Raw genomic sequence first — 25,801 nt, 5'->3', positions numbered from 1 at the left:
GATCAAGCGCAGGGAGCAGGAGCGTGCGGCAAACCAGACTCCCCACCCACCCTTTCCCTCAACCAACATCTGTCCCACCTGTGACAGAGACTGTAATTCCCGTATTGGACTGTACAGTTACCGGAGAACTCACTTTGAGTGGAAGCAAGTCTTCCTCGATTTTGTGGGACTACCTATGATGATGATGACATTGAATAGCGGAGTAGGCTCAAGGGGCCGAATAGCCTACTCCTGCTCTTATTTCTCATGTTGTTCTTCGAAAAGGCTGTGGGTGCTGGGGGTAAATTGGAGCTTTCAAGACGGTCGATAGATTTTGTTGGGTCAGGGTCAGTGTTCCCTCTGAGCTGCGCGTCTGTCTCGTCTATCCCAGGCTTTTCAATGTGAAATTTTGAATAGGCCGTTAAAGGGGCCACGCATCCAAAAAATAATTAAGGGGAACATTGGTAAGGGTATCAAGTGATACGGCGCTGCACTGGGGAAATGGGAGTTAAGGTGCAGATCAGACTTGATCTAAAAAGACTTACATTTATATCGCACCTTTCATGACCACCGGACGTCTCAAAACACTTCACAGCCAATGAAGTACTTTTGGAGTATAGTCCACTGTTGTAATGTAGGAAACGCGGCAGCCAATTTGCGCACAGCAAGCTCCCACAAACAGCAATGTGATAATGACCAGATAATCTGTTTTTTTGTTATGTTGATTGAGGGATAAATATTGGCCTCAGGACACCAGGGGATGACTCCTCTGCTCTTCTTCAAAATGGTGGCATGGGACCTTTTGCATCCACCGGAGAGAGCAGACGAGGCTTGGGTTTAACGTCTCATCCGAAAGACGGCACCTCCGACAGTGCAGCACTCCCTCAGCACTGCACTGGGAGTGTCAGCCTAGATTTTTGTTCTCAAATCCCTGGAGTGGGACTTGAACCCACAACCTTCTGACTGTGGATTCATGACTATGAACCTGTTGGGCCAAATTGTCTGTTTCTATGCTGTACATTCTCTGTAATATGCAATACTGAGTGGGGCCTAAAACCAGCGTTCCACCTGATCCCGTGGGAGTCCCGCCCCTAAGTTAGGTTATAATGAAGCTCTTTAAGTTAGAAGGTTGCAGTTTCACACCAAGAGGCGAGCTCATAGATTGACATTCCAAAACAATACTGAGGGGGTGCTACATTATCTGAGATACTGATAGGATTTTAAACCCAGACCCTGTCTCCCTATTGAACAACTTACATTTATATCATGCATTTTCATACATTCATAGAAATTTACAACACAGGAAGTCATTCGACCCATTGTCTCTATGCCGGTTGAAAAACAGCTATCCAGCCCAATTCCACTTTCCAGCTCTTGGTTCGTAGACCTGTAAGTTACGACATTACAAGTACATTTTAAATGCGATAAGTGTTTCTGCCTCTACCACCCTTTCAGGCAGTGAGTTCCAGACCCCCACCACCCTCTGGGTGAAAATATCTCTCATCTCCCTTCTAATCCTTCTATCAATGAATTTACAACTATGCCCCTGGTTTTGGCCCCTCTTCTAAGGGAAATAGGTCTTTCCTATCCACTCTATTCAGGCTCCTCATAATTTTATGCACCTCAATTAAATTTCCCCTCAGCCTCCTCTGTTCCACAGAAAACAACCCCAGCCTAGCCAATCTTTCGTCAGTTAAAATTATCCACTCCAGGCAGCATCCTCGTAAATCTCCTCTGAACCCTTTCCAGTCAATCACATCTTTCCTTTAATGTGGTAACCAGAACTGCATGCAGTACTCTAACTGTGGCCTAATTAGTGTTTTATACAGTTCAAACATAACCTCCCTACTCTTGTATTCTATGCGTCGGCGAATAAAGCCATGATTCCCATATGCCTTCTTAACCACCTTATCTACCTGTCCAGCTCCCTTCAGGGATCTGTGGACGTGCACTCCAAGGTCTCTCTGTTCCTCTACACTTCTCAGTGTCCTACCATTTAATGTGTCTTCCCTTGCCTTGTTAGCCCTCCCCAAATGCGTTACCTTGCACTCCTCCAGATTGAATTCCATTTGCCGCTGTTCTGTCCACCTGACCAGTCAATTGAAATCTTCCTGCAGTCTACAGCTTTCTTCATCATTTAACGTAGTAAAACATCCCAACGTGCTTAACAAGCGCGATAGCAATAAAAAAGACATTTCTGACACGGAGCCAGAGATAGCAGGTCAGATGACCAAAAAGGTTGATCAAAGAGGTAGGTTTTAAGGAGCATCGTAAGAGACGTAGAGAGGAGGAGGGGTTTTGGGAGGGGATTCCAGAGCTTGGGGCCGCCAATGGTGGAGCGGTTAAAATCGGGGATGCACAAGAGACCAGAATTGGAAGAGCGCAAAGGTCTCGGAGGCTAGTAGCGCCGAAGGAGATTACAGAGATAGTTCAGGTGTAAAGGATTGCATTGAAATGTTGGCTATCCTGGTCAATATTCCCCTCCCAAGCAACGACACCAAAAAAAAGCACTGCCGATCATTCATTGCATTGCAGTTTGTCGGATCTTTCTGTGCACAAAATGGCCCCAGCTTGTGCAAAATGCCTTGAGAGCCAGAGCTTTGCAAAAAATTATTCAATACGATTAGTAAATAGATTACATATTCAAATATCCTCACTGCGTTTGCAAGATACCAAGCTGTGGCTCAGTGGGTAGCACTCTTGCCTCTGAGTCAGAAGGTTGTGTGTTCAAGTCCCTCTCCAAAGACTTGAGCACAAAAAATCCAGGCTGACACTCCCAGTGCAGTGCTGAGGGAGTGCTGCACTGTCGGAGGTGCCGTCTTTTGAACAGATCGTTAAACCGGGGCCCTGTCTGCTTTCTCAGGTGGAGGTAAAAGATCCCACGGCACTATTTCGAAGAGCAGGGGGAGTACGCCCTGGTGGCCTGGCCAATATTTATTCCTCAATCAACATCACGAAAAATATCAGATCATCTGGGTCATCATCACATTGCTGTGTGTGGGAGCTTGCTGTGCACAAATTGGGTGACAGCACTTCAAATAGTATTTCATTGGCTGTAAAGCGCTTTGGGACACTTGGTGGTCATTAAAAACGCTATATAAATGCAAGTTTTTTCTTTTTAAACATCTATTACTCCGATTTATTCCCCATCAGAGTTTGCCTGCCACAATTAGGAGGCTTTTTGACGCAAACTTGGCATTGCCTAATAGCTAACTTCCTGATCTTCCCTACTGCTGTTCTCAATCCTGCGCTTTGGGTCTTCATTCATAAGAACATAAGAATTAGGAATAGGAGTAGGCCATCTAGGCCCTCAAGCCTGCTCCGCCATTCAACAAGATCATGGCTGATCTGGCCGTGGACTCAGCTCCACTTACCCGCCTGCTCCCCATAACTCTTAATTCCCTTATTGGTTAAAAATCTATCTATCTGTGATTTGAATACATTCAATGAGCTAGCCTCAACTGCTTCCTTGGGTAGAGAATTCCACAGATTCACAACCCTCTGGGAGAAGAAATACCTTCTCAACTCGGTTTTAAATTGGCTCCCCGTATTTTGAGGCTGTGCCCCCTAGTTCTAGTCTCCCTGACCAGTGGAAACAACCTCTCTGCCTCTATCTTGTCTATCCCTTTCATTATTTTAAATGTTTCTATAAGATCACCCCTCATCCTTCTGAACTCCAACGAGTAAAGACCCAGTCTACTCAATCTATCATCATAAGGTAACCCCCTCATCTCTGGAATCAGCCTAGTGAATCGTCTCTGTACCCCCTCCAAAGCTAGTATATCCTTCCTTAAGTAAGGTGACTAAAACTGCACGCAGTACTCCAGGTGTGGCCTCACCAATACCCTGTACAGTTGCAGCAGGACCTCCCTGCTTTTGTACTCCATCCCTCTCGCAATGAAGGCCAACATTCCATTTGCCTTCCTGATTACCTGCTGCCCCTGCAAACTAACTTTTTGGGAATCGGACGCGTGGCCTAATGGATAAGGCATCTGACTTCGGTTCTACCCTCAACGTTATCAGAAGATTGCAGGTTCGAGTCCTGCCGCGGTCAATTCACTTACAGCACGAAATTTCTCCAAAAGAGTTTCATGCACAAGGACCCCCAGGTCCCTCTGCACCGCAGCCTGTTGTAATTTCTCCCCATTCAAATAATATTCCCTTTTACTGTTTCCCCCTCCCCCCCCCCCACCCACAAGGTGGATGACCTCACATTTTCCGACATTGTATTCCATCTGCCAAACCTTGGCCCATTCGCTTAACCTATCTAAATCTCTTTGCAGCCTCTCTGTGTCCTCTACACAACCTGCTTTCCCACTAATCTTCGTGTCATCTGCAAATTTTGTTACACTACACTCTGTCCCCTCTTCCAGGTCATCTATGTATATTGTAAACAGTTGTAAACTGATCCCTGTGGCACACCAACCACTGATTTCCAACCCGAAAAGGACCCATTTATCCCGACTCTCTGCTTTCTGTTAGCTAGCCAATTCTCTATCCATGCTAATACATTTCCTCTGACTCCGCGTACCTTTACCTTCTGCAGTAACCTTTTGTGTGGCACCTTATCGAATGCCTTTTGGAAATCTAAATACACCACATCCATCGGTACACCTCTATCCACCATGCTCGTTATATCCTCAAAGAATTTCAGTAAATTAGTTAAACATGATTTCCCCTTCATGAATCCATGTTGTGTCTGCTTGATTGCACTATTCCTATCTAGATGTCCCGCTATTTCTTCCTTAATGATAGCTTCAAGCATTTTCCCCACTACAGATGTTAAACTAACCGGCCTATAGTTACCTGCCTTTTGTCCGCCCCCTTTTTTTAAACAGAGGCGTTACATTAGCTGCTTTCCATCCGCTGGTACTTCCCCAGAGTCCAGAGAATTTTGGTAGATTATAACGAATGCATCTGCTATAACTTCTGCCATCTCTTTTAATACCCTGGGATGCATTTCATCAGGACCAGGGGACTTGTCTACCTTGAGATCCATTAGCCTGTCCAGCACTACCTCCCTAGTGATAGTGATTGTCTCAAGGTTCTCCCTTCCCACATTCCCGTGACCAGCAATTTTTGGCATGGTTTTTGTGTCTTCCACTGTGAAGACCGAAGCAAAATAATTGCTTAAAGTCTCAGCCATTTCCACATTTCCCATTATTAAATCCCCTTCTTATCTTCTAAGGGACCAACATTTACTTTAGTCACTCTTTTCCGTTTTATATATCGGTAAAAGCTTGTACGATCTGTTTTTATGTTTGGTGCAAGTTTACTTTCGTAATCTTTCTTTCCTTTCTTTATTGCTTTCTTAGTCATTCTTTGCTGTCGTTTAAAATTTTCCCAATCTTCTAGTTTCCCACTAACCTTGGCCACCTTATTAATTTTTGGTTTTTAATTTGATACTCTCCTTTATTTCCTTGGTTATCCACGGCTGGTTATCCCATCTCTTACCGCCCTTCTTTTTCACTGGAATATATTTTTGTTGAGCACTATGAAAGAACTCCTTAAAAGTCCTCCACTGTTCCTCAATTGTGCCACCGTTTAGTCTGTGTTTCCAGTCTACTTTAGCCAACTCTGCCCTCATCCCACTGTAGTCCCCTTTGTTTAAGCACTGGGTTCAGGCTCCACAGACTCCTCCTCCTCCTCCCCATGCTGAACTCGAGCCTCAACATATCACCTTGACACAGGAATCAAGGGTTATGGGGAGCGGGCAGGGAAAGTGGAGTTGAGGCCAAGCTTGAGATATGTTTTAAGGAGCATCTTGAAGGAGAAGAGAGAGGTAGAGACATGGAGAGGTTTAGGGACGGAATTCCAGAGCTTGGGGCCCAGGCAACAGACGGCACGGCCAGTAATGGTTGAGCGATTATAATCGGGATGCTCAAGAGGGCAGAATTAGATAAGCGCAGACATCTCGGGGGGGGGGGTTGTGGTGCAAGAGGAGATTACAGAGATAGGGAGGGGAAAGGCCATGCAAGGATTTGAAAATAAGGATGAGATTTTTGAAATCGAGGCATTGCTTAACCGGGAACCAATGTAGGTCAGCGATCACAGGGGTGATGGGTGAACAGGACTTGGTGCAAGTTAGGACACGGGGCAGTCAAGTTTTGGATCACCTCTAGTTTTCGTAGGGTAGAATGTGGGAGGCCAGCCAGGAGTGCGTTGGAATAGTCAAATCTAGAGGTAACAAAGGCATGGATGAGGGTTTCAGAGGCAAGGGCGGAGACAGGCGATGTTACGGAGGTGGAAATAGGCGGTCTTAGTTATACTGCAGATCTGTGGTCGAAAGCTCATTTCAGGGTCAAATATGACACCTAGGTTACGAGCAGTGCGGTCCAGCCTCAGAAAAAAGTTGGGGAGAGGGATGGAGTAAGTGGCTAGGGAACGGAGTTTGTGACGGGGATCGAAAACAATGGCTTCAGTCTTCCCAATACACCATACAAATCGGATTAAGTCGCTGGTCTGTGCTGTTAGCTCAACACAACCAAGGCACCCTAGATATACCAGAATGATACCCAAACTCCAAGGTTAAGTTACAAGAGATGGCACAAATTAGGGTTGTATTCCCTCAAATTGGAAAGGTTAAGGGGTGATCTGATCAAAGTATTCAAGATATTAAGGGGAACAGATTAAGGGTAGAGAGAGAGAAACTATTTCCACTGGTTGGGGAGTCTAGAACTAGGGGACAGAGTTTAAAAATTAGAGCCAGACCTTTCAGGAGTTAAATTAGGAAACACTTCTACACACAAAGGGTGGTAGAAGTTTGGAACTCTCTTCCGCAAACAGCAATTGATGCTAGATCAATTAATTTTAAATCTGTGATTGCTGGATTTCTGTTAACCAAAGGTATTGAGGGATATGGGGCAAAGGCAGGTGTATGGAGTTAGGTCACAGATCAGCCATGATCTCACTGAATGGTGGAACAGGCTCAAGGGGCTAAGTGGCCTCCTCCTGTTGCTAATACAAAAGCAAAATACTGCGGATGCTGGAATCTGAAATAAAAACAGAAAATGCTGGAAATATTCAGCGGATCAGGCAGCATCTGTGGGGAGAGAAACAGAGTTAACGTTTCAGGTCGAGAAGCTTTAGTCGGTTCTGATGAAAAGCCATCGACCTGAAACGTTAACTGTGTTATGCAAGGTATTAAATTAAGGGATATGGGGCAAAGGTGGGTATATGGAGATCGGTCGCAGATCAGCCATGGTCTCAGCGAATGGCAGAAGAGGCTCGAGGGGCTCAATGGCCTGTACCTATGAAAGAAAGAAAAAAGACTTGGATTTATATAGCGCCTTTCATGTCCACCGGACGGCTCAAAACACTTTACAGCCAATGAAGTGTAGTCACTGTTGTAATGTGGGAAACGCGGCAGACAATTTGCGCACAAGCAAGCTCCCACAAACAGCAATATGATAACAAAAAAAAAGATTATCTGATCATTATGTTAACTGAGGGATAAATATTGGCCCAGGACACCGGGATAACTCCCCTGCTCTTCTTCGAAATAGTGCCGTGGGATCTTTTACGTTCACTTGAGGGGGTAGATAGCACCTCGGCTTAACGTCTCATCGGAAAGACAGCACCTCCGACAGTGCAGCACTCCCTCAGTACTGCATTGCCCTGGACAACATGGACCACTTTCCATACCTCAGGAGCCTATTATCAGCAAGAGCAGACATCGACGACGAGGTTCAACACTGCCTCCAGTGTGCCAGCGCAGCCTTTGGCCGCCTGAGGAAGAAAATGTTCGAAGATCAGGCCCTCAAATCTGCCACCAAGCTCATGGTCTATAGGGCTGCAGTGATACCTGCCCTCCTGTATGGCTCAGGGACATGGACCACATACAGTGGACACCTCAAATCAGTGGAGAAATACCATCAACGATGTTTCCGCAAATCCCCTGGGAGGACAGATGCACCAACGTTAGCGTCCTCGATCAGGCCAACATCCCCAGCATCGAAGCACTGACCACACACGGCCACATTGTTCGCATGCCTGACATGACTCCCAAACCAAGCGCTTTACTTCGAACTCCTACATGGCAAGCAAGCCACAGGCGGGCAGAGGAAACGTTTCAAGGACACCCTCAAAGCCTCCTTGATAAAATGCAACATCCCCACCAACACCCGAGAGTCCCTGGCCAAAGACCGCCCCAAGTAGGAGAGGAGCATCCGGGAGGGCGCTGAGCACCTAGACTCGTCAGTGAGAGCATGCAGAAAACAAGCTCAGGCAGCAGAAGGAGCGTGCGGTAAACCAGTCCCACCCACCCTTTCCTTCAATGACTATCTTTCCCACCTGTGACAGAGACTGTAATTCCCGTATTGGACTGTTCAGTCACTTGAGAACTCACTTTTAGAGTGGAAGCAAGTCGCCCTCGATTTCGAGGGACTGCCTATGATGAGAGTGTCAGCCTAGATTTTTTTTGTGCTCAAGTCTCTGGAGTGGGACCTGAACCCACAACCTTGTGAAGAGAAAAAGATTAGTGAAGACAAATGTAGAGCCCTTGCAGTCAGAATCAGGTGAATTTATAATGGGGAACAAAGAAATGGCAGACCAATTGAACAACTACTTTGGTTCTGTCTTCATTAAGGAAGACACAAATAGGATACATGGCCTGCGCTTGAAAGGGGAGTAAAAATTAAAACCAATCTGCAGAAACAATCTCTCAGTGAGCGAGTGGTCAATCTGTGGAACAGGCTCCTGAGAGCGACAGTGGAAGCAGTTAGTGTCGATTCATTCAAATGCAATTTGGAGATTAATTTTGGGAAATAACATTTTGGGACACAGTCTATGGGTAATTGGAGACTTGACGTGTGGTGAGTGTAGCGATGCTCGGGAGGATCAGGTGCCTGTGGACCTGTGGTTCCCAAAGCTCTCCACCACTGAGGGTTTTCCTCACCTCGTGTTTAGGTCAGTTGTAGGCGCATTGATAGAGAGCGATTGTTGTAGAAACATAGAAAAATAACAGCACAGAAGGAGGCCATTCCGGCCCATCGTGTCCATGCCGGCCGACAAAGAGCCATACGGCCCTCGGTCAGCAGCCCTGAAGGTTACATATAAACCTATGAACAATGAACAAAAGCGGAAAGGTAAAGAGCATGCCAGCACAGCCAGTCCGCCCCACACAACTGTGGCACCCCTTATACTGAAACATTCTACACTCCACCCCAACCGGAGCCATGTGATCTCCTGGGAAAGGCAAAAGCCAGCTAAAAACCTAGGCCAATTTAGGGAGAAAAAAAAATCTGGGAAAATTCCTCTCCAACCCATCCAGGCGATTGAAACTAGTCCAGATCATCACCCTGGCTGTATTTGATTCCCTGCAGTACTTACCATTATATCTGCACCGGCCAACAAAAGGTCATCCAGTCTAATCCCAATTACCAGCTCTAGGTCCATAAACCCTGCAGGTTACTGCACTTTAAGTGTCCATCCAACCATCTCTTAAAAGTGGTGAGGGTTTTCTGCATCCACCACTCTTCCAGGCAGTGTGATTGGTCAACCCCATTATTGTTGGATCATTCAACTACCAGGATGGTAGAAGATGAACTGGATGGACCTTGGCCATTTTTTATATCGTATGCAAGGAAAAGCAAGTCATATTTCTGCAAGCATGCAGTCCAAGGCAGCTGGCTACGCCCTCAGCTAAAGATAACCCTATCCGCCATTCATTTATACACAAACCGCCCCTCAGAAAGTCATTTAAGGATAAGGATTTTGAGGAAAGGCGTTGTGTAGATATAAATCTTCACAGTACAAGGAACACAACCTCACTGAAGCACTGAATACTGCATTGCCCACATCTAGAGCTAAAATAGCAGCTGATTCAACATTTGCTATTTATTGCCACGCTCCACTTTGGAGCCAAAGGAATTTTTGTTTTTTTAAAAAGCAAGCCTGCTAAGAACACTGCACTCCTACAGATCACATGCCCCCTGGAACAGTACGAAGGTCATGTTGGACCACATTTCAGCAACCTTTGTGTTGCAAAACAGCTATCATGCCCCTTTCCCACTCTCAAACCCTTTGCAAGCAAAATCTGTTTTTAAAAATAAAGAGAAATTGCTCGATAACCGCCGGAGAAACACAACTGTCTTTCTGTGCGTGCAGCAATAGACTAGGGCCCATTAGGGAGTGCCGATGCCCCACCATAAAATAAAAAAATACACGTCTGGGCTAAACAGATGCAATTTTTATTTTTAAAACGTGCAAAATTTAAAATGCAGTAACAGTTTGCAGCATTTCTGCATTTGTTTTTATATTCGACAGGCCGCACTTTGAATTCAGTCCTGAGCATAAAGGATGAGATTGTCCCCGTTAGGAGAGATCTTGTCCCCGGCTGTATGTCAGGCATGCAATGAGCGGGGATGTAGAGGAGGATTTTGTTTGTTTCAAAATTGCAAAAGAACGTGCAATCGCCTGTGCCCGTAGCTTAGGCTGGGAGGAGGGGGGATGTTGTATTGAAGGGAATGCATTGAGACGGGGAAATACAGCAGGGGCGGACGCAGAACGAGCGAATGCTTCCTTACCTCGGCCATCTCCGCAGCGCATTCCCCGGGCCGACGGCCGCTTGATTGACAAGGCGAGGCCTGCACCTGCCCCGGATCCCCGGGGAAACCCCCGTCACCCAGGGCAACCGCTGTGATTGACAGCCGCACCTGGGCCCGAGAGGGGGGAACATCCCTGGGAGTGATTGATTGACAGCTCAGAGGCTGCAACTTATCCAGATGATGGAACGAGAGACTTGCATTTATATAGCGCCTTTACAGCCAATGAAGTGCTTTTTTGGAGTGTAGTCATTGTTGTAAGGTGGGCAACACGGCAGACAATTTGTGCACTTGCAAGCTCCCACAAACAGCAACGTGATAACGACCAGATATTCCATTGTTTTTGTTATGTTGATTGAGGGATAAATATTGGCCCCAGGACACCGGGGATAAGTTCCCCCCCGCCCCTTGCTCTTCTTAGAAATAGTGCCATGGGATCTTTTACGTCCGCCTGAGAGAGCAGACGGGGCCTCGGTTTAACGTCTCATCCGAAAGATGGCACCTCCGACAGTGCAGCGCTCCCTCAGCACTGCACTGGGAGAGTCAGCCTAGATTTATGTGCTCAAGTCCCTGGAGTGGGGCTTGAACCCACAACCTTCTGACTTCAGAGGCAAGTGTGCTACCCACTGAGCCACAGCTGTGGCAATGCCCAGATAATCTGTTTTTTTTAGTGATGCTGATTGAGGGATAAATATTAGCCCAGAACACCGGGGATAATTCCCCTGCTCTTCATTGAAATAGTGCCATGGGATCTTTTATAGAATCATAGAATGGTTACAGCACAGGAGGAGGCCATTCAGCCCGTCGTGCCCGTGCCAGCTCTCTGCAAGAGCACTTCAGATAGTCCCACTCCCCCGCCCCTTCCCCGTAGTCTGCAAATGTTTTTCCTTCAGGTACTTATCCAACTCCCTTTAGAAAGCCATGATTGAATCTGCCTCCACCACCCTCTCAGGCCGTGCATTCCAGATCCTAACCACTCGCTGCGTAAAAAGGTTTTTCCTCATGTCGCCTTTGGTTCTTCTGCCAATTATCTTAAATCTGTGTCCTCTGGTTCTCGACCCTTCCACCAATGGGAACTGTTCTCTATAAAAACATAAGAAATAGGAGCAGGAGTAGGCCATGCGGTCCCTCGAGCCTGCTCCGCCATTTAATAAGATCATGGCTGATCCGATCATGGACTCAGGGCCACTTCCCTGCCCGCTCCCCATAACCCCCTATTCACTTATCATTTAAGAAACTGTCTATTTCTGTCTTAAATTTATTCAATGTCCCAGGTTCCACAGCTCTCTGAGGCAGCGAATTCCACAGATTCACAACCCTCTGAGAGAAGAAATTTCTCCTCATCTCAGTTTTAAATGGGCGGTCCCTTATTCTAAGATTATACCCTCTAGTTCTAGTCTCCCCCATCAGTGGAAACATCCTCTCTGCATCCACCTTGTCAAGCCCCCTCATAATCTTATACGTTTCGATAAGATCACCTCTTGTTCTTCTGAACTCCAATGAGTAGAGGCCCAACCTACTCAACCTTTCCTCATAAATCAAACCCCTCATCTCTGGAATCAACCTTATGAACCTTCTCTGAACTGCCTCCAAAGCAAGTATATCCTCTTGTAAATATGGAAATGTAAACTGCACACAGTATTCCAGGTATAGCCTCAACATCACCTGTATAACTGTAGCAAGACTTCCCTGCTTTTACACTCCATCCCCTTTGCAATAAAGGCCAAGATTCCATTGGCCTTCCTGATCACTTGCTGTACCTGCATACGAACTTTTTGTGTTTCATGCACAAGTACCCCCAAGTCCCGCTGTACTGCGGCACTTTGCAATCTTTCTCCATTTAAATAATAACTTGCTCTTTGATTTTTTCTGCCAAAATGCATGACCTCACACTTTCCTACATTATACTCCATCTGCCAAATTTTTGTCCACTCACTTAGCCTGTCTATATCCTTTTGCAGATTTTCTGTGACCTCCTCACACATTGCCTTTCCTCCCATCTTTGTATCGTCGGCAAACTTGGCTACGTTACACTCAATCCCTTCCTCCAAGTCGTTAATATAGATTGTAAATAGTTGGGATCCCAGCACTGATCCCTGCGGCACCCCACTGGTTATTGATTGCCAACCCGAGAATGAACCATTTATCCTGACTCTCTTTTCTGTTTGTTAGCCAATCCTCTATCCATGCTAATATATTATCCCCAACCCCGTGAACTTTTATCTTGTGCAGTAACCTTTTATGTGGCACCTTGTCCAATGCCTTCTGGATGTCCAAATACACTACATCCACTGGTTCCCCTTTATCCACCCTGTTTATTACATCCTCAAAAAATTCTAGATAATTTGTCAAACATGAATCCATGCTGACTCTGCCTGACTGAATTTTGCTTTTCCAAATGTCCTGCTACTGCTTCTTTAATAATGGACTCCAACATTTTCCCAACCACAGATGTTAGGCTAACTGGTCCATAGTTTCCTGCTTTTTGTCTGCCTCCTTTTTTAAATAGGGGCATTACATTTGCAGTTTTCCAATCTGTTGGGACCTCCCCAGAATCCAGGGAATTTTGGTAAATTATAACCAATGCATCCACAATCCCTGCCACTACTTCTCAAGACCCTAGGATGCAAGCCATCAGGTCTAGGGGATTTATCTGCCTTTAGTCTCATTATCTTACTGAGTACCACCTCCTTAGTGATTGTGATTGTGTTAAGTTCCTCCCCCCCCATAGCCCCTAGACTATCCATTGTCAGAATATTGTTAGTGTCCTCTACCGTAAAGACTGATACAAAATATTTGTTCAGAGTTTCTGCCATCTCCATGTTCCCCATTACTAATTCCCCGGTCTCGTCCTCTAAGGGACCAACATTTACTTTAGCCACTCTTTTCCTTTTTATATACCTATAGAAACTCTTGCTATTTGTTTTTATATTTCATGCTAGTTTACTTTCTAGACTTTCTACTCTGTCTAGACCCATTATGATTTTGAACACCTCTATCAAATATCCTCTCAACCTTCTCTGCTCCAAGGAGAATAACCCCAGCTTCTCCACTCTCTCCACATAACTGAAGTCCCTCATTCCTGCAATCATTCTCGTAAATCTGTTCTGCACCCTCTCCAAAGCCTTCACGTCCTTCCGAAAGTGAGGTGCCCAGAATTCGACACTATACTCCAGTTGAGGCCGAACCAGTGTTTTATATAGGTTCATCAACAACAACAACTTGTATTTATATAGCGCCTTTAATGTAGTGAAACGTCCCAAGGCGCTTCATAGGAGTATTATATCACAAAAAATTTGACACCAAGCCGCATAAGGAGAAATTAGCACAGGTGACCAAAAGATTGGTCAAAGAGGTAGGTTTTAAGAAGCTTCTTAAAGGAGGAAAGAGAGGTGGAGAGGCGGAGAGGTTTAGGCAGGGAGTTCCAGAGCTTAGGGCTGAGGCAACAGAAGGCACGGCCACCAGTGGTTGAGCGATTATAATCAGGGATGCTCAAGGGGGCAGAATTAGAGGAGCGCAGACATCTCGGGGGGTGGTGAGGCTGGATAAGAGTACAAATACAGCCTTTTATGTTGATATTCGGTGATTGATGCTATCGCTAATAGGGCAGTAAGCAAGTGTCCCCTTTTTAATGGGGCATAACCAATAAACTGCAAATTAAACCAAATTTAAATGAAACTTAACAAATCAATTCCCAATTGAAAAGTTGTTGTTGTTGTTGATTTTATTGAATGGCGGAGCAGGCTCGAAGGGCTATATGGCCGATTCCTGCTCCTAATGCTTATGTTCTTACGGTCACTCAGAGGGGCCATGGAGGTGACTCAGGTGGGAAGTGGAAATGTCGGGTTGATGCAGTTGGAGGTACTGTTTTGATTGAGATACAACTAGTCGGAGTGGGTTGAGAAAAATTGTCCCTCATCGCACTGATTTCTGGGCAAAATATAGGTGGTGGTGGGGACCGATTTCTGGGCATGATCCCTGGTGCCTGATGCCCCTTAAATTGGCAGCTGGTGACTTCCAAATGCACAGCAAGCTCCCACAGACAGCAATGAGATAAGTGAACAGACAATCTGTTTTAGTGATGTTGGTTGAGTGATAAATATCGGCCCCAGGACACAGGGGACAATTCAGGATTGGGCCAATATTTATCCCTCAATCAACATTACCATGACATTCTTCAAAGTAGTGATAACTCCCCCTGCTCTTCATCGAATAGTGCCATGGAATCCTTTACGTCCAATTGAGATGGCAGATGGGGCCTGGGTTTCAAATCTCATCCAAACAATGGCACCTTCGGCAGTGCAGCACTCCCTCAGTAATGCGCTGAGAGTGTCAGCCCAAATTGTGTGCTCAAATGAGATTTGAACCCATAACCTTGCTGACGATACAAAAATGGGAGGAAAAGCACTGAGGAGAACACAAAAAATCTGCAAAAGGACATAGACAGGCTAAGTGAGTGGGCAAAAATTTGGCCGATGGAGTATAATGTCGAAAAGTGTGAGGTCATGCACTTTGGCAGAAAAAAATCAAAGAGCAAGTTATTATTTAAATGGAGAAAGATTGCAAAGTGCCGCAGTACAGCGGGACCTGGGGGTACTTGTGCATGAAACTCAAAAGGTGAGTATGCAGGTACAGCAAGTGATCAGGAAGGCCAATGGAATCTTGGCCTTTATTGCAAAGGGGATGGAGTATAGAAGCAGGGAAGTCTTGCTACAGCTATATAATTTGGTGAGAGGGGAGCGACCTATCAAAAGCCCAGCGGGAGATCGAGAGCCAGCGGCAGTTGGTGAGGGGGAGCAGCCTATCAAAAGCCCAGCGGGAGATCGAGAGCCAACGGCAGTTGGTGAGAGGGGAGCGACCTATAAAAGGCCCAGCGGGAGATCGAGAGCCAGCGGCAGTTGGTGAGAGGTGGGAGCAGTGTCGGAGCGGCCTATAAAAGGCCCAGCAGGAGATCGAGAGCCAGCGGCAGTTGGTGAGAGGGGAGCGGCCTATAAAAAGCCCAGCGGGAGATCGAGAGCCAGCTGCAGTTGGTGAGAGGTGGGAGCAGTGTCGGAGCGGCCTATAAAAGGCGTACCGGTGCAGCTACAGCGGGAGAGAAAGCAAAATAGAAGGAGAAAGGAATCAAAAAGTGACGTCACAGCCAATGGGGTAAGTGATTGGCTGGTGATTGGTGAGTAGCTTTTCTTTTTATTTTTTATATCAGTAAGTGAACTTTAGCATTGTTACTACCAATTTAAGGGTATCTAAGGGTTAAGACATGGCAGGAGAGCTCGGTCACGTGATATGCTCCTCCTGTACCATGTGGGAACTCGGGGACACTTCCGGTGTCCCTGGGCGCTACGTGTGTGGGAAGTGTATCCGCCTCCAGCTCTTGATGGTCCGCTTTGCGGAATTGGAGCTGAGGGTGGATTCACTCTGGAGCATCCACGATGCTGAGAATGACGTGAGTATCACGTGTAGTGAGTTGGTCTTACCGCAGGAGAAGGGTCCACAGCCAGATAGGGAATGGAAGACCAGCAGGAAGAGCAGTGCAAGAAAGATAGTGCAGGGGTACCCTGTGGTCATCCCCCTGCAAAACAGATACACTATTTTGAGTACTGTTGGGGGGGATGACTCATCAGGGGAGGGCAGCAGCAGCCAAATTCATGGCACTGTGGCTGGCTCTGCTGCACAGGAGGGCAGGAAAAAGATTGGGAGCACGATAGTGATAGGGGATTCGATGGTGAGGGGAATAGATAGACGTTTCTGCGGCCGCAACCGAGACTCCAGGATGGTATGTTGCCTCCCTGGTGCAAGGGTCAAGGATGTCTCGGAGCGGGTGCAGGACATTCTGAAATGGGAGGGAGAACAGCCAGTTGTCGTGGTGCACATTGGTACCAACGACATAGGTAAAAAAAGGGATGAGGTCCTATGAAAAGAATTTAAGGAGCTAGGAGCTAAATTAAAAAGTAGGACCTCAAAAGTAGTAATCTCGGGATTGCTACCAGTGCCACGTGCTAGTCAGAGTAGGAATCGCAGGATAGCGCAGATGAATACGTGGCTTGAGCAGTGGTGCAGCAGGGAGGGATTCAAATTCCTGGGGCATTGGAACCGGTTCTGGGGGAGGTGGGACCAGTACAAACCGGACGGTCTGCACCTGGGCAGGACCGGAACCAATGTCCTAGGGGGAATGTTTGCTAGTGCTGTTGGGGAGGAGTTAAACTAATATTGCAGGGGAATGGGAACCTATGCAGGGAGACAGAGGGAGACAAAAATGAGGCAAAAGCAAAAGACAGAAAGGAGATGAGGAAAAGTGGAGGGCAGAGAAACTCAAGGCAAAGAACAAAAAGGGCCACTGTACAGCAAAATTCTAAAAGGACAAAGGGTGTTAAAAAAGCAAGCCTGAAGGCTTTGTGTCTTAATGCAAGGAGTATCCGCAATAAGATGGATGAATTAAGTGTGCAAATAGATGTTAACAAATATGATGTGATTGGGATTACGGAGACGTGGCTCCAGGATGATCAGGGCTGGGAACTCAACATCCGGGGTATTCAACATTCAGGAAGGATAGAATAAAAGGAAAAGGAGATGGGGTAGCATTGCTGGTTAAAGAGGAGATTAATGCAATAGTTAGGAAAGACATTAGCTTGGATGATGTGGAATCTATATGGGTAGAGCTGCAGAACACTAAAGGGCAAAAAACGTTAGTGGGAGTTGTGTACAGACCTCCAAACAGTAGTAGTGATGTTGGGGAGGGCATCAAACAGGAAATTAGGAGTGCATGCAATAAAGGTGCAGCAGTTATAATGGGTGACTTTAATATGCACATAGATTGGGCTAGCCAAACTGGAAGCAATACGGTGGAGGAGGATTTCCTGGAGTGCATAAGGGATGGTTTTCTAGACCAATATGTTGAGGAACCAACTAGGGGGGAGGCCATCTTAGACTGGGTGTTGTGTAATGAGAGAGGATTAATTAACAATCTCATTGTGCGAGGCCCCTTGGGGAAGAGTGACCATAATATGGTGGAATTCTGCATTAGGATGGAGAATGAAACAGTTAATTCAGAGACCATGGTCCAGAACTTAAAGAAGGGTAACTTTGAAGGTATGAGGCGTGAATTGGCTAAGATAGATTGGCGAATGATACTTAAGGGGTTGACTGTGGATGGGCAATGGCAGATATTTAGAGACCGCATGGATGAATTACAACAATTGTACATTCCTGTCTGGCGTAAAAATAAAAAAGGGAAGGTGGCTCAACCGTGGCTATCAAGGGAAATCAGGGATAGTATTAAAGCCAAGGAAGTGGCATACAAATTGGCCAGAAATAGCAGCGAACCTGGGGACTGGGAGAAATTTAGAACTCAGCAGAGGAGGACAAAGGGTTTGATTAGGGCAGGGAAAATGGAGTACGAGAAGAAGCTTGCAGGGAACATTAAGGCGGATTGCAAAAGTTTCTATAGGTATGTAAAGAGAAAAAGGTTAGTAAAGACAAACGTAGGTCCCCTGCAGTCAGAATCAGGGGAAGTCATAACGGGGAACAAAGAAATGGCAGACCAATTGAACAAGTACTTTGGTTCAGTATTCACTAAGGAGGACACAAACAACCTTCCGGATATAAAAGGGGTCAGAGGGTCTAGTAAGGAGGAGGAACTGAGGGAAATCTTTATTAGTCGGGAAATTGTGTTGGGGAAATTGATGGGATTGAAGGCCGATAAATCCCCAGGGCCTGATGGACTGCATCCCAGAGTACTTAAGGAGGTGGCCTTGGAAATAGAGGATGCATTGACAGTCATTTTCCAACATTCCATTAACTCTGGATCAGTTCCTATCGAGTGGAGGGTAGCCAATGTAACCCCACTTTTTAAAAAAGGAGGGAGAGAGAAAGCAGGGAATTATAGACCGGTCAGCCTGACCTCAGTAGTGGGTAAAATGATGGAATCAATTATTAAGGATGTCATAGCAGCGCATTTGGTAAATGGTGACATGATAGGTCCAAGTCAGCATGGATTTGTGAAAGGGAGATCATGCTTGACAAATCTTCTGGAATTTTTTGAGGATGTTTCCAGTAAAGTGGACAAAGGAGAACCAGTTGATGTGGTATATTTGGACTTTCAGAAGGCTTTCGACAAGGTCCCACACAGGAGATTAATGTGCAAAGTTAAAGCACATGGGATTGGGGGTAGTGTGCTGACGTGGATTGAGAACTGGTTGGCAGACAGGAAGCAAAGAGTCGGAGTAAATGGGTACTTTTCAGAATGGCAGGCAGTGACTAGTGGGGTACCGCAAGGTTCTGTGCTGGGGCCCCAGCTTTTTACATTGTACATTAATGATTTAGACGAGGGGATTAAATGTAGTATCTCCAAATTTGCGGATGACACTAAGTTGGGTGGCAGTGTGAGCTGCGAGGAGGATGCTATGAGGCTGCAGAGTGACTTGGATAGGTTAGGTGAGTGGGCAAATGCGTGGCAGATGAAGTATAATGTGGATAAATGTGAGGTTATCCACTTTGGTGGTAAAAATAGAGAGATAGACTATTATCTGAATGGTGACAGATTAGGAAAAGGGAAGGTATAACGAGACCTGGGTGTCATGGTACATCAGTCATTGAAGGTTGGCATGCAGGTACAGCAGGCGGTTAAGAAAGCAAATGGCATGTTGGCCTTCATAGCGAGGGGATTTGAGTACAGGGGCAGGGAGGTGTTGCTACAGTTGTACAGGGCCTTGGTGAGGCCACACCTGGAGTATTGTGTACAGTTTTGGTCTCCTAACTTGAGGAAGGACATTCTTGCTATTGAGGGAGTGCAGCGAAGATTCACCGGACTGATTCCCGGGATGGTGGGACTGACCTATCAAGAAAGACTGGATCAACTGGGCTTGTATTCACTGGAGTTCAGAAGAGTGAGAGGGGACCTCATAGAAACGTTTAAAATTCTGACGGGTTTGGACAGGTTGGATGCAGGAAGAATGTTCCCAATGTTGGGGAAGTCCAGAACCAGGGGTCACAGTCTAAGGATAAGGGGTAAGCCATTTCGGACCGAGATGAGGAGAAACTTCTTCACCCAGAGAGTGATGAACCTGTGGAATTCTCTACCACAGAAAGTAGTTGAGGCCAATTCACTAAATATATTCAAAAGGGAGTTAGATGAAGTCCTTACTACTCGGGGGATCAAGGGGTATGGCGAGAAAGCAGGAAGGGGGTACTGAAGTTTCATGTTCAGCCATGAACTCATTGAATGGCGGTGCAGGCTAGAAGGGCTGAATGGCCTGCTCCTGCACCTATTTTCTATGTTTCTATGTTTCTATACGGTATTGGTGAGGCCACACCTCGAATACTGCATGCAGTTTTGGTTTCCATACTTATGAAAGGATATACTTGCTTTGGAGGCAGTTAAGAGAAGGTTCACTGGATTGATTCCGGAGATGAGGGGGTTGACTTATGACGAAAGGTTGAGTAGGTTGGGCCACTACTCATTGGAATTCAGAAGAATGAGAGGTGATCTTATTGAAATGTATAAGATTATGAGGGGGCTTGACAAGGTGGATGCAGAGAGAATGTTTCCACTGATGGGGGAGATGAGAACTAAAGGGCATGATCTTAGAATAAGGGGCCGCACATTTAAAACTGAGATGAGGAGAAATTTCTTCTGTTATAAATCTGTGGTATTCGCTGCCTCAGAGAGCTGTGGAAGCTGGGACATTGAATAAATTTAAGACCGAAATAGACAGTTTCTTAACCGATAAGGGGATAAGGGGTTATGGGAAGTGGGCAGGGAAGTGGAGCTGAGTCCATGATCGGATCAGCCATGATCTTATTGAATGGCGGAGCAGACGCGAGGGGCCGTATGGCCGACTCCTGTTTCTATTTCTTATGTTCTTATGTAACCTTCTGATTCAGAGGCAAGAGTGAGCTACAGCTGGCATTGACAGGATGGTGGCCATATTTTGTTGATTAATCACATTTGAAAAGTCGAGAAGATAAACCAACTGGTACTGTCTGCAGGATGTGAGAGCGGAGCTATTTAGAAATCAGTTGCACCTTCTTAAGCATGACTTTCAGAGCATGTGTCAGCTGTGGCTCAGTGGGCAGCACTATCGCCTCTGGGTCAGGAGTTTGTGGGTTCAAGTCTCACTCTCAGGGACTTGAGCACAAAAATCTAGGCTAACACTCCAAGTGCAGTGCTGATGGAGTGCTGCACTGTCAGAGGGGCAGTACTAAGCTCCGCTGCACTGTTGGAGGAGTAGTACTGAGGGAGCGCTGCACTGTCAGAGGGGCTGTACTGAGCTTCGCTGCACTGTCGGAGGGGCAGTACTGAGGGCGTGCTGCACTGTCGGAGGGGCAATACTACGGGAGCGCTGCACTGTCGGAGGGGCAGTACAGAGGGAGTGTGGCGCTGTTGGAGGGGTAGTACTGAGGGAGTGCTGCACTGTCTCAGGGGCAGTACTGAGCTCCGCTGCACTGTCAGAGGAGCAGTACTGAGGGAGCGCTGCACTGTCGAGGGGCAATACTGAGGGCGTGCTGCACTGTCGGAAGGGCAGTATTGTGGGAGCGCTGCACTGTCGGAGGAGCAGTACAGAGGGAGTGTGGCATTATTGGAGTGGCAGGACTGAGGGAGTGCTGCACTGTCGGAGGGGCAATACTGAGGGAGCGCTGCACTGTCGGATGAGCAGGACTGAGGGAGTCATCGTCATCATCCTCGGAATTGAGGAAGACTTGCTTCCACTCCTGAAGTGAGTTCTTTGGTGGCTGAACAGTCCAATGTAAGAGCCACAGACTCTGTCACATGTGGGACAGATAGTTGTTGAGGGAAGGGGTGGGTGGGACTGGTTTGCTGCACGCTCCTTCTGCTGCCTGCGCTTGACATCTGCATGCTCTCGGCGTTGAGACTCAAGGTGCTCAGTGCCTTCCCGGATGCACTTTCTCCACTTAGGGCGGTCTTTGGCTAGGGATTCCCAGGTGTCAGTGGGGATGTTGCATTTTATCAGGGAAGCTTTGAGGGTGTCCCTGTAATGTTTCCGCTGCCCACCTTTGGCTCGTTTGCTGTGAAGGAGCTCCGCATAGAGCAATTGCTTAGGGAGTCTCGCGTCTGGCATGCGAACTATGTGGCCTGCCCAGCGAAGCTGTTTGAGTGTGGCCAGTGCTTCAATGCTGAGGATGTTAGCCTGGACGAGGACACTGATGTTGGTGCGCCTGTCCTCCCAGGGGATTTACAGGAATTTGCGGAGACATCGTTGGTGATATATCTCCAGCGACTTGAGGTGTCTTCTGTACATCGTCCATGCCTCTGAGCTATACAGGAGGGCGGGTATTACTACAGCCCTTAGACCATGAGCTTGGTGGTAGATTTGAGGACCTGGTCTTTGAACACTCTTTTCCTCAGGCGGCCGAAGGCTGCACTGGTGCACTGGAGGCAGTGTTGAATCTCCGCCTCAATGTCTGCCTTTGTTGACAAGAGACTCCCGAGCTATGGGAAATGGTCCACATTGTTGAGGGCCGCACTGTGGATCTTGATGACTGGGGGGAAGTGCTGTGCGGCGAGGACAGGCTGGTGGAGGACCTTTGTCTTACGGATGTTTAGCATAAGGCCCATGCTTTCGTATGCCTCAGTAAATACATCGACTATGTCCTGGAGTTCAGCCTCAGAACGTGCACAAACGCAGGCATCGTCTGCGTACAGTAACTCAACGACAGAGGTTGGTGTTCTAAAGTCCTTACTGTACAGCATGAAACCACACGAGGCACATTCTGGGGACAAGGTCACTCTGTGGCCTTAACTCTTTATTGCAGGACTCCAGAAGTGATGACCCTGTGTGGGATCTCCCTTTATATACCTGAGTCATCAGGTAAGGAGTGTCTCCCACAAGTTCACCCCTTGTGGTCAAGGTGTGCATCTAGGTTGAGTGTATACAGTAATACAGTGGTGTTACATTGTGGTTACAAACATGACATCACCTTCCCCCCCAAAGTCTTATTGGAATCATAGATTTAGTCTTTCAGGTGGTCTACGCTCCCTCGTGGAGCACCGCAGTTGGGACTCTGGTTGTTGGACACTGAAGTGAGTGTCTGTCACCTGTGGTGATTCCGGCCTGTCCGGGCTGACCGCAGGGACTGTGCATTCTTCTGATTGCTCTTGTTGCTCATTCATAGAAACATAGAAACATAGAAAATATGTGCAGGAGTAGGCCATTCGGCCCTTCGAGCCTGCACTGCCATTCAATAAGATCATGGATGATCATTCCTTCAGTACCCCTTTCCTGCTTTCTCTCCATACCCCTTGATCCTCTTAACCGTAAGGGCCATATCTAACTCCCTCTTGAATATATCCAATGAACTGGCATCAGCAACTCTCTGTGGCAGGGAATTCCACAGGTTAACAACTCTCTGAGGAAGAAGTTTCTCCTCATCTCAGTCCTAAATGGCCTACCCCTTATCCTAAGACTATGTCCCCTGGTTCTGGACTTCCCCAACATCGAGAACATTCTTCCCGCATCTAACCTGTCCAGTCCCGTCAGAATCTTCTATGTTTCTATGAGATCCCCTCTCATCCTTCTAAATGCCAGTGAATAAAGGCCCAGTTGATCCAGTCTCTCCTCATATGACAGCCCAGCCATCCCTGGAATCAGTCTGGTGAACCTTCGCTGCACTCCCTCAATAGCAAGAACATCCTTCCTCAGACTAGGAGACCAAAACTGAACACAATATTCCAGGTGAGGCCTCACTAAGGCCTTGTACAACTGCAGTAAGACCTCCCTGCTCCTATATTCAAATCCCCTAGCTATGAAGGCCAACATACCATTTGCCTTCTTTACTGCCTGCTGTACCTGCATGCCCACTTTCAGTGACTGATGAACCCAGGTCTCGTTGCACCTCCCCTTTTTCTAGTCTGCCACCATTCAGATAATATTCTGCCTTCATGTTTTTGCCCCCAAAATGGATAACCTCACATTTATCCACATTTTACTGCATCTGCCGTGTATTTGCCCACTCACCTAATCTGTCCAAGTCACCCTGCAGCCTTTTAGCGTCCTCCTCACAGCTCACACCGCCACCCAGTTTAGTGTCATCCGCAAACTTGGAGATATTACACTCTGTTCCTTCATCCAAATTGTTAATGTATATTGTAAAGAGCTGGGGTCCCATCACTGAGCCCTGCGGCACCCCACTAGTAACTGCCTGCCATTCTGAAAAGGACCCGTTTATCCCGACTCTCTGCTTCCTGTCTGCCAACCAGTTCTCTATCCACATCAGTACATTACTCCCAATACCATGCGCTTTGATTTTGCACACCAATCTCTTGTGCGGGACCTTGTCAAAAGCCTTTTGAAAGTCCAGATACACCACATCCACTGGTTCTCCCTTGTCCACTCGACTAGTTACATCCTCAAAAAATTCCAGAAGCATGATTTCCCTTTCATAAATCTATGTTGACTCGGTCCGATCCTGTCACTGCTTTCCAAATGGGCTGCTATTTCATCCTTAATGATTGATTCCAACATTTTCCCCACTACTGATGTCAGGCTAACCGGTCTATAATTACCCGCTTTCTCTCTCCCTCCTTTTTTAAAAAGTGGCATTATATTAGCTACCCTCCAGTCCATAGGAACTGATCCAGAGTCGATAGATTGTTGGAAAATGATCACCAATGCATCCACTATTTCTAGGGCCATTTCCTTAAGTACTCTGGGATGCAGACAATCAGGACCCGGCGATTTATCGGCCTTTAATCCCATCAATTTCCCTTACACAATTTCCCACCTAATAAGGATATCTTTCAGTTTCTCATTCTCATTAGACCCACTGTCCCCTAGTACATTCGGAAGGTTATTTGTATCTTCCTTTGTGAAGACAGAACCGAAGTATTGGTTCAATTGGTCTGCCATTTCTTTGTTCCCCATTATAAATTCACCTGAATCCAACTGCAGGGGAACTACGTTTGTCTTTACTAATCTTTTTCTCTTTACATATTTATAGAAGCTTTTGCAGTCAGTTTTTATGTTCCCTGCAAGCTTCCTCTCGTACTCTATTTTCCCCTTCTTAATTAAACCCTTAGTCCTCCTCTGTTGAATTCTAAATTTCTCCCAGTCCTCAGGTTTGTTGCTTTTTCTAGCCAATTTATATGCCTCTTCCTTGGTTTTAACAGTATTATTAATTTCCCTTGTTAGCCATGATTGAGCCACCTTCCCAGTTTTATTTTTACTCCAGACAGGGATATACAATTGCTGAAGTTCATCCATGTGATCTTTAAAAGTTTTTCATTGCTTATCCACCGTCAACCCTTTAAGTATCCTCTGCCAGTCTATTCTCGCCAATTCACACCTCATACCGTTGAAGTTACCTTTCCTTAAGTTCAGGACCCTAGTTTCCGAATTAACTTTGTCACTCTCCATCTTAATAAGGAATTCTACCATATTATGGTCACTTTTCCCCAAAGGGCCTCGCACAACAAGATTGCTAATTAGTCCCTTCTCATTACACATCACCCAGTCTAGGATGGCCAGCTCCCTGGTTGGTTCCTCGACATATTGGTCTAGAAAACCATCGCTAATACACTCCAGGAAATCCTCCTCCACCGCATTGTTAACAGTTAGTTGAGCCCAATCTATATGTAGATTAAAGTCGCCCATGATTACTGCTGTACCTTTATTGCACACATCCCTTATTTCTTGTTTGATGCTGTCCCCAACCTCACTACTACTATTTGGTGGTCTATACACAACTTCCACTAGCGATTTCTGCCCATTGGAATTCCGCAGCTCCACCCATACCGATTCCACATCATCCAGGCTAATGTCCTTCCTTACAATTGCATTGATTTCCTCTTTAACCAGCAATGCCACCCCTCCTTCTTTTCCTTTCTGTCTATCCTTCCGAAATGCTGAATACCCTTGGATGTTGAGTTCCCAGCCTTGGTCACCCTGGAGCCATGTCTCCATGATGTCAATCACATCGTATCCATTAACTGCTATCTGCGCAGTTAATTCATCCACCTTATTCCGAATACTCCTCACATTGAGGCACAGAGCCTTCAGGCTTGTCTTTTTAACACACTTTGTCCCTTTAGAATCTTGCTGTAATGTGGCCCTTTTTGCTTTTTGCCTTGGGTTTCTCTGCCCTCCACTTTTACTATTCTCCTTTCTATCTTTTGCTTCTGCCCCCTTTCTATTTCCCTCTGTCTCCCTGCATAGGTTCCCATCCCCCTGCCATATTAGTTTAACTCCTCCCCAACTGCACTCGCAAACACTCCCCCTGGGACATTGGTTCCGATCCTGCCCAGGTGCAGACCGTCCGGTTTGTAC

At 46.5% G+C, this 25,801-nt stretch overlaps 1 protein-coding gene and 1 non-coding gene across 3 annotated transcripts in view; one reads left to right on the top strand and one right to left on the bottom strand.

Annotated features, from left to right (window-relative positions):
• Positions 1-10,572, bottom strand: part of golga7bb (golgin A7 family, member Bb) — a 40,579-nt gene extending 30,007 nt beyond the window's left edge. Inside the window, exons 1-2 of one of the 2 annotated variants that reach the window (XM_070876454.1) lie at positions 2,022-2,059; positions 1,237-1,366 (exon numbers count right to left, since the gene is read on the bottom strand). In XM_070876454.1, coding sequence (XP_070732555.1) covers positions 1,237-1,299 — 63 coding nt within the window. In that variant the 5' untranslated portion in view covers positions 1,300-1,366; positions 2,022-2,059. Of the gene's footprint in view, positions 1-1,236; positions 1,367-2,021; positions 2,060-10,505 lie in introns of those variants that run through there. The other variant, XM_070876455.1, reaches the window with a different exon arrangement.
• On the top strand, positions 3,945-4,033 carry trnar-ucg (transfer RNA arginine (anticodon UCG)). Its single transcript is given in 2 exon segments — positions 3,945-3,981; positions 3,998-4,033. It is a non-coding gene; the product is annotated as a tRNA-Arg (tRNA).
• Positions 10,573-25,801: the final 15,229 nt, after the last annotated feature.

The sequence above is a fragment of the Pristiophorus japonicus genome, chromosome 3, assembly GCF_044704955.1.
Source record: "Pristiophorus japonicus isolate sPriJap1 chromosome 3, sPriJap1.hap1, whole genome shotgun sequence".
NCBI classification, from domain to species: Eukaryota; Metazoa; Chordata; class Chondrichthyes; family Pristiophoridae; genus Pristiophorus; species Pristiophorus japonicus.
The sequence above is the reverse complement of the archived record's forward strand: the minus strand, read 5'-3'. Positions and strand labels throughout refer to the sequence as shown.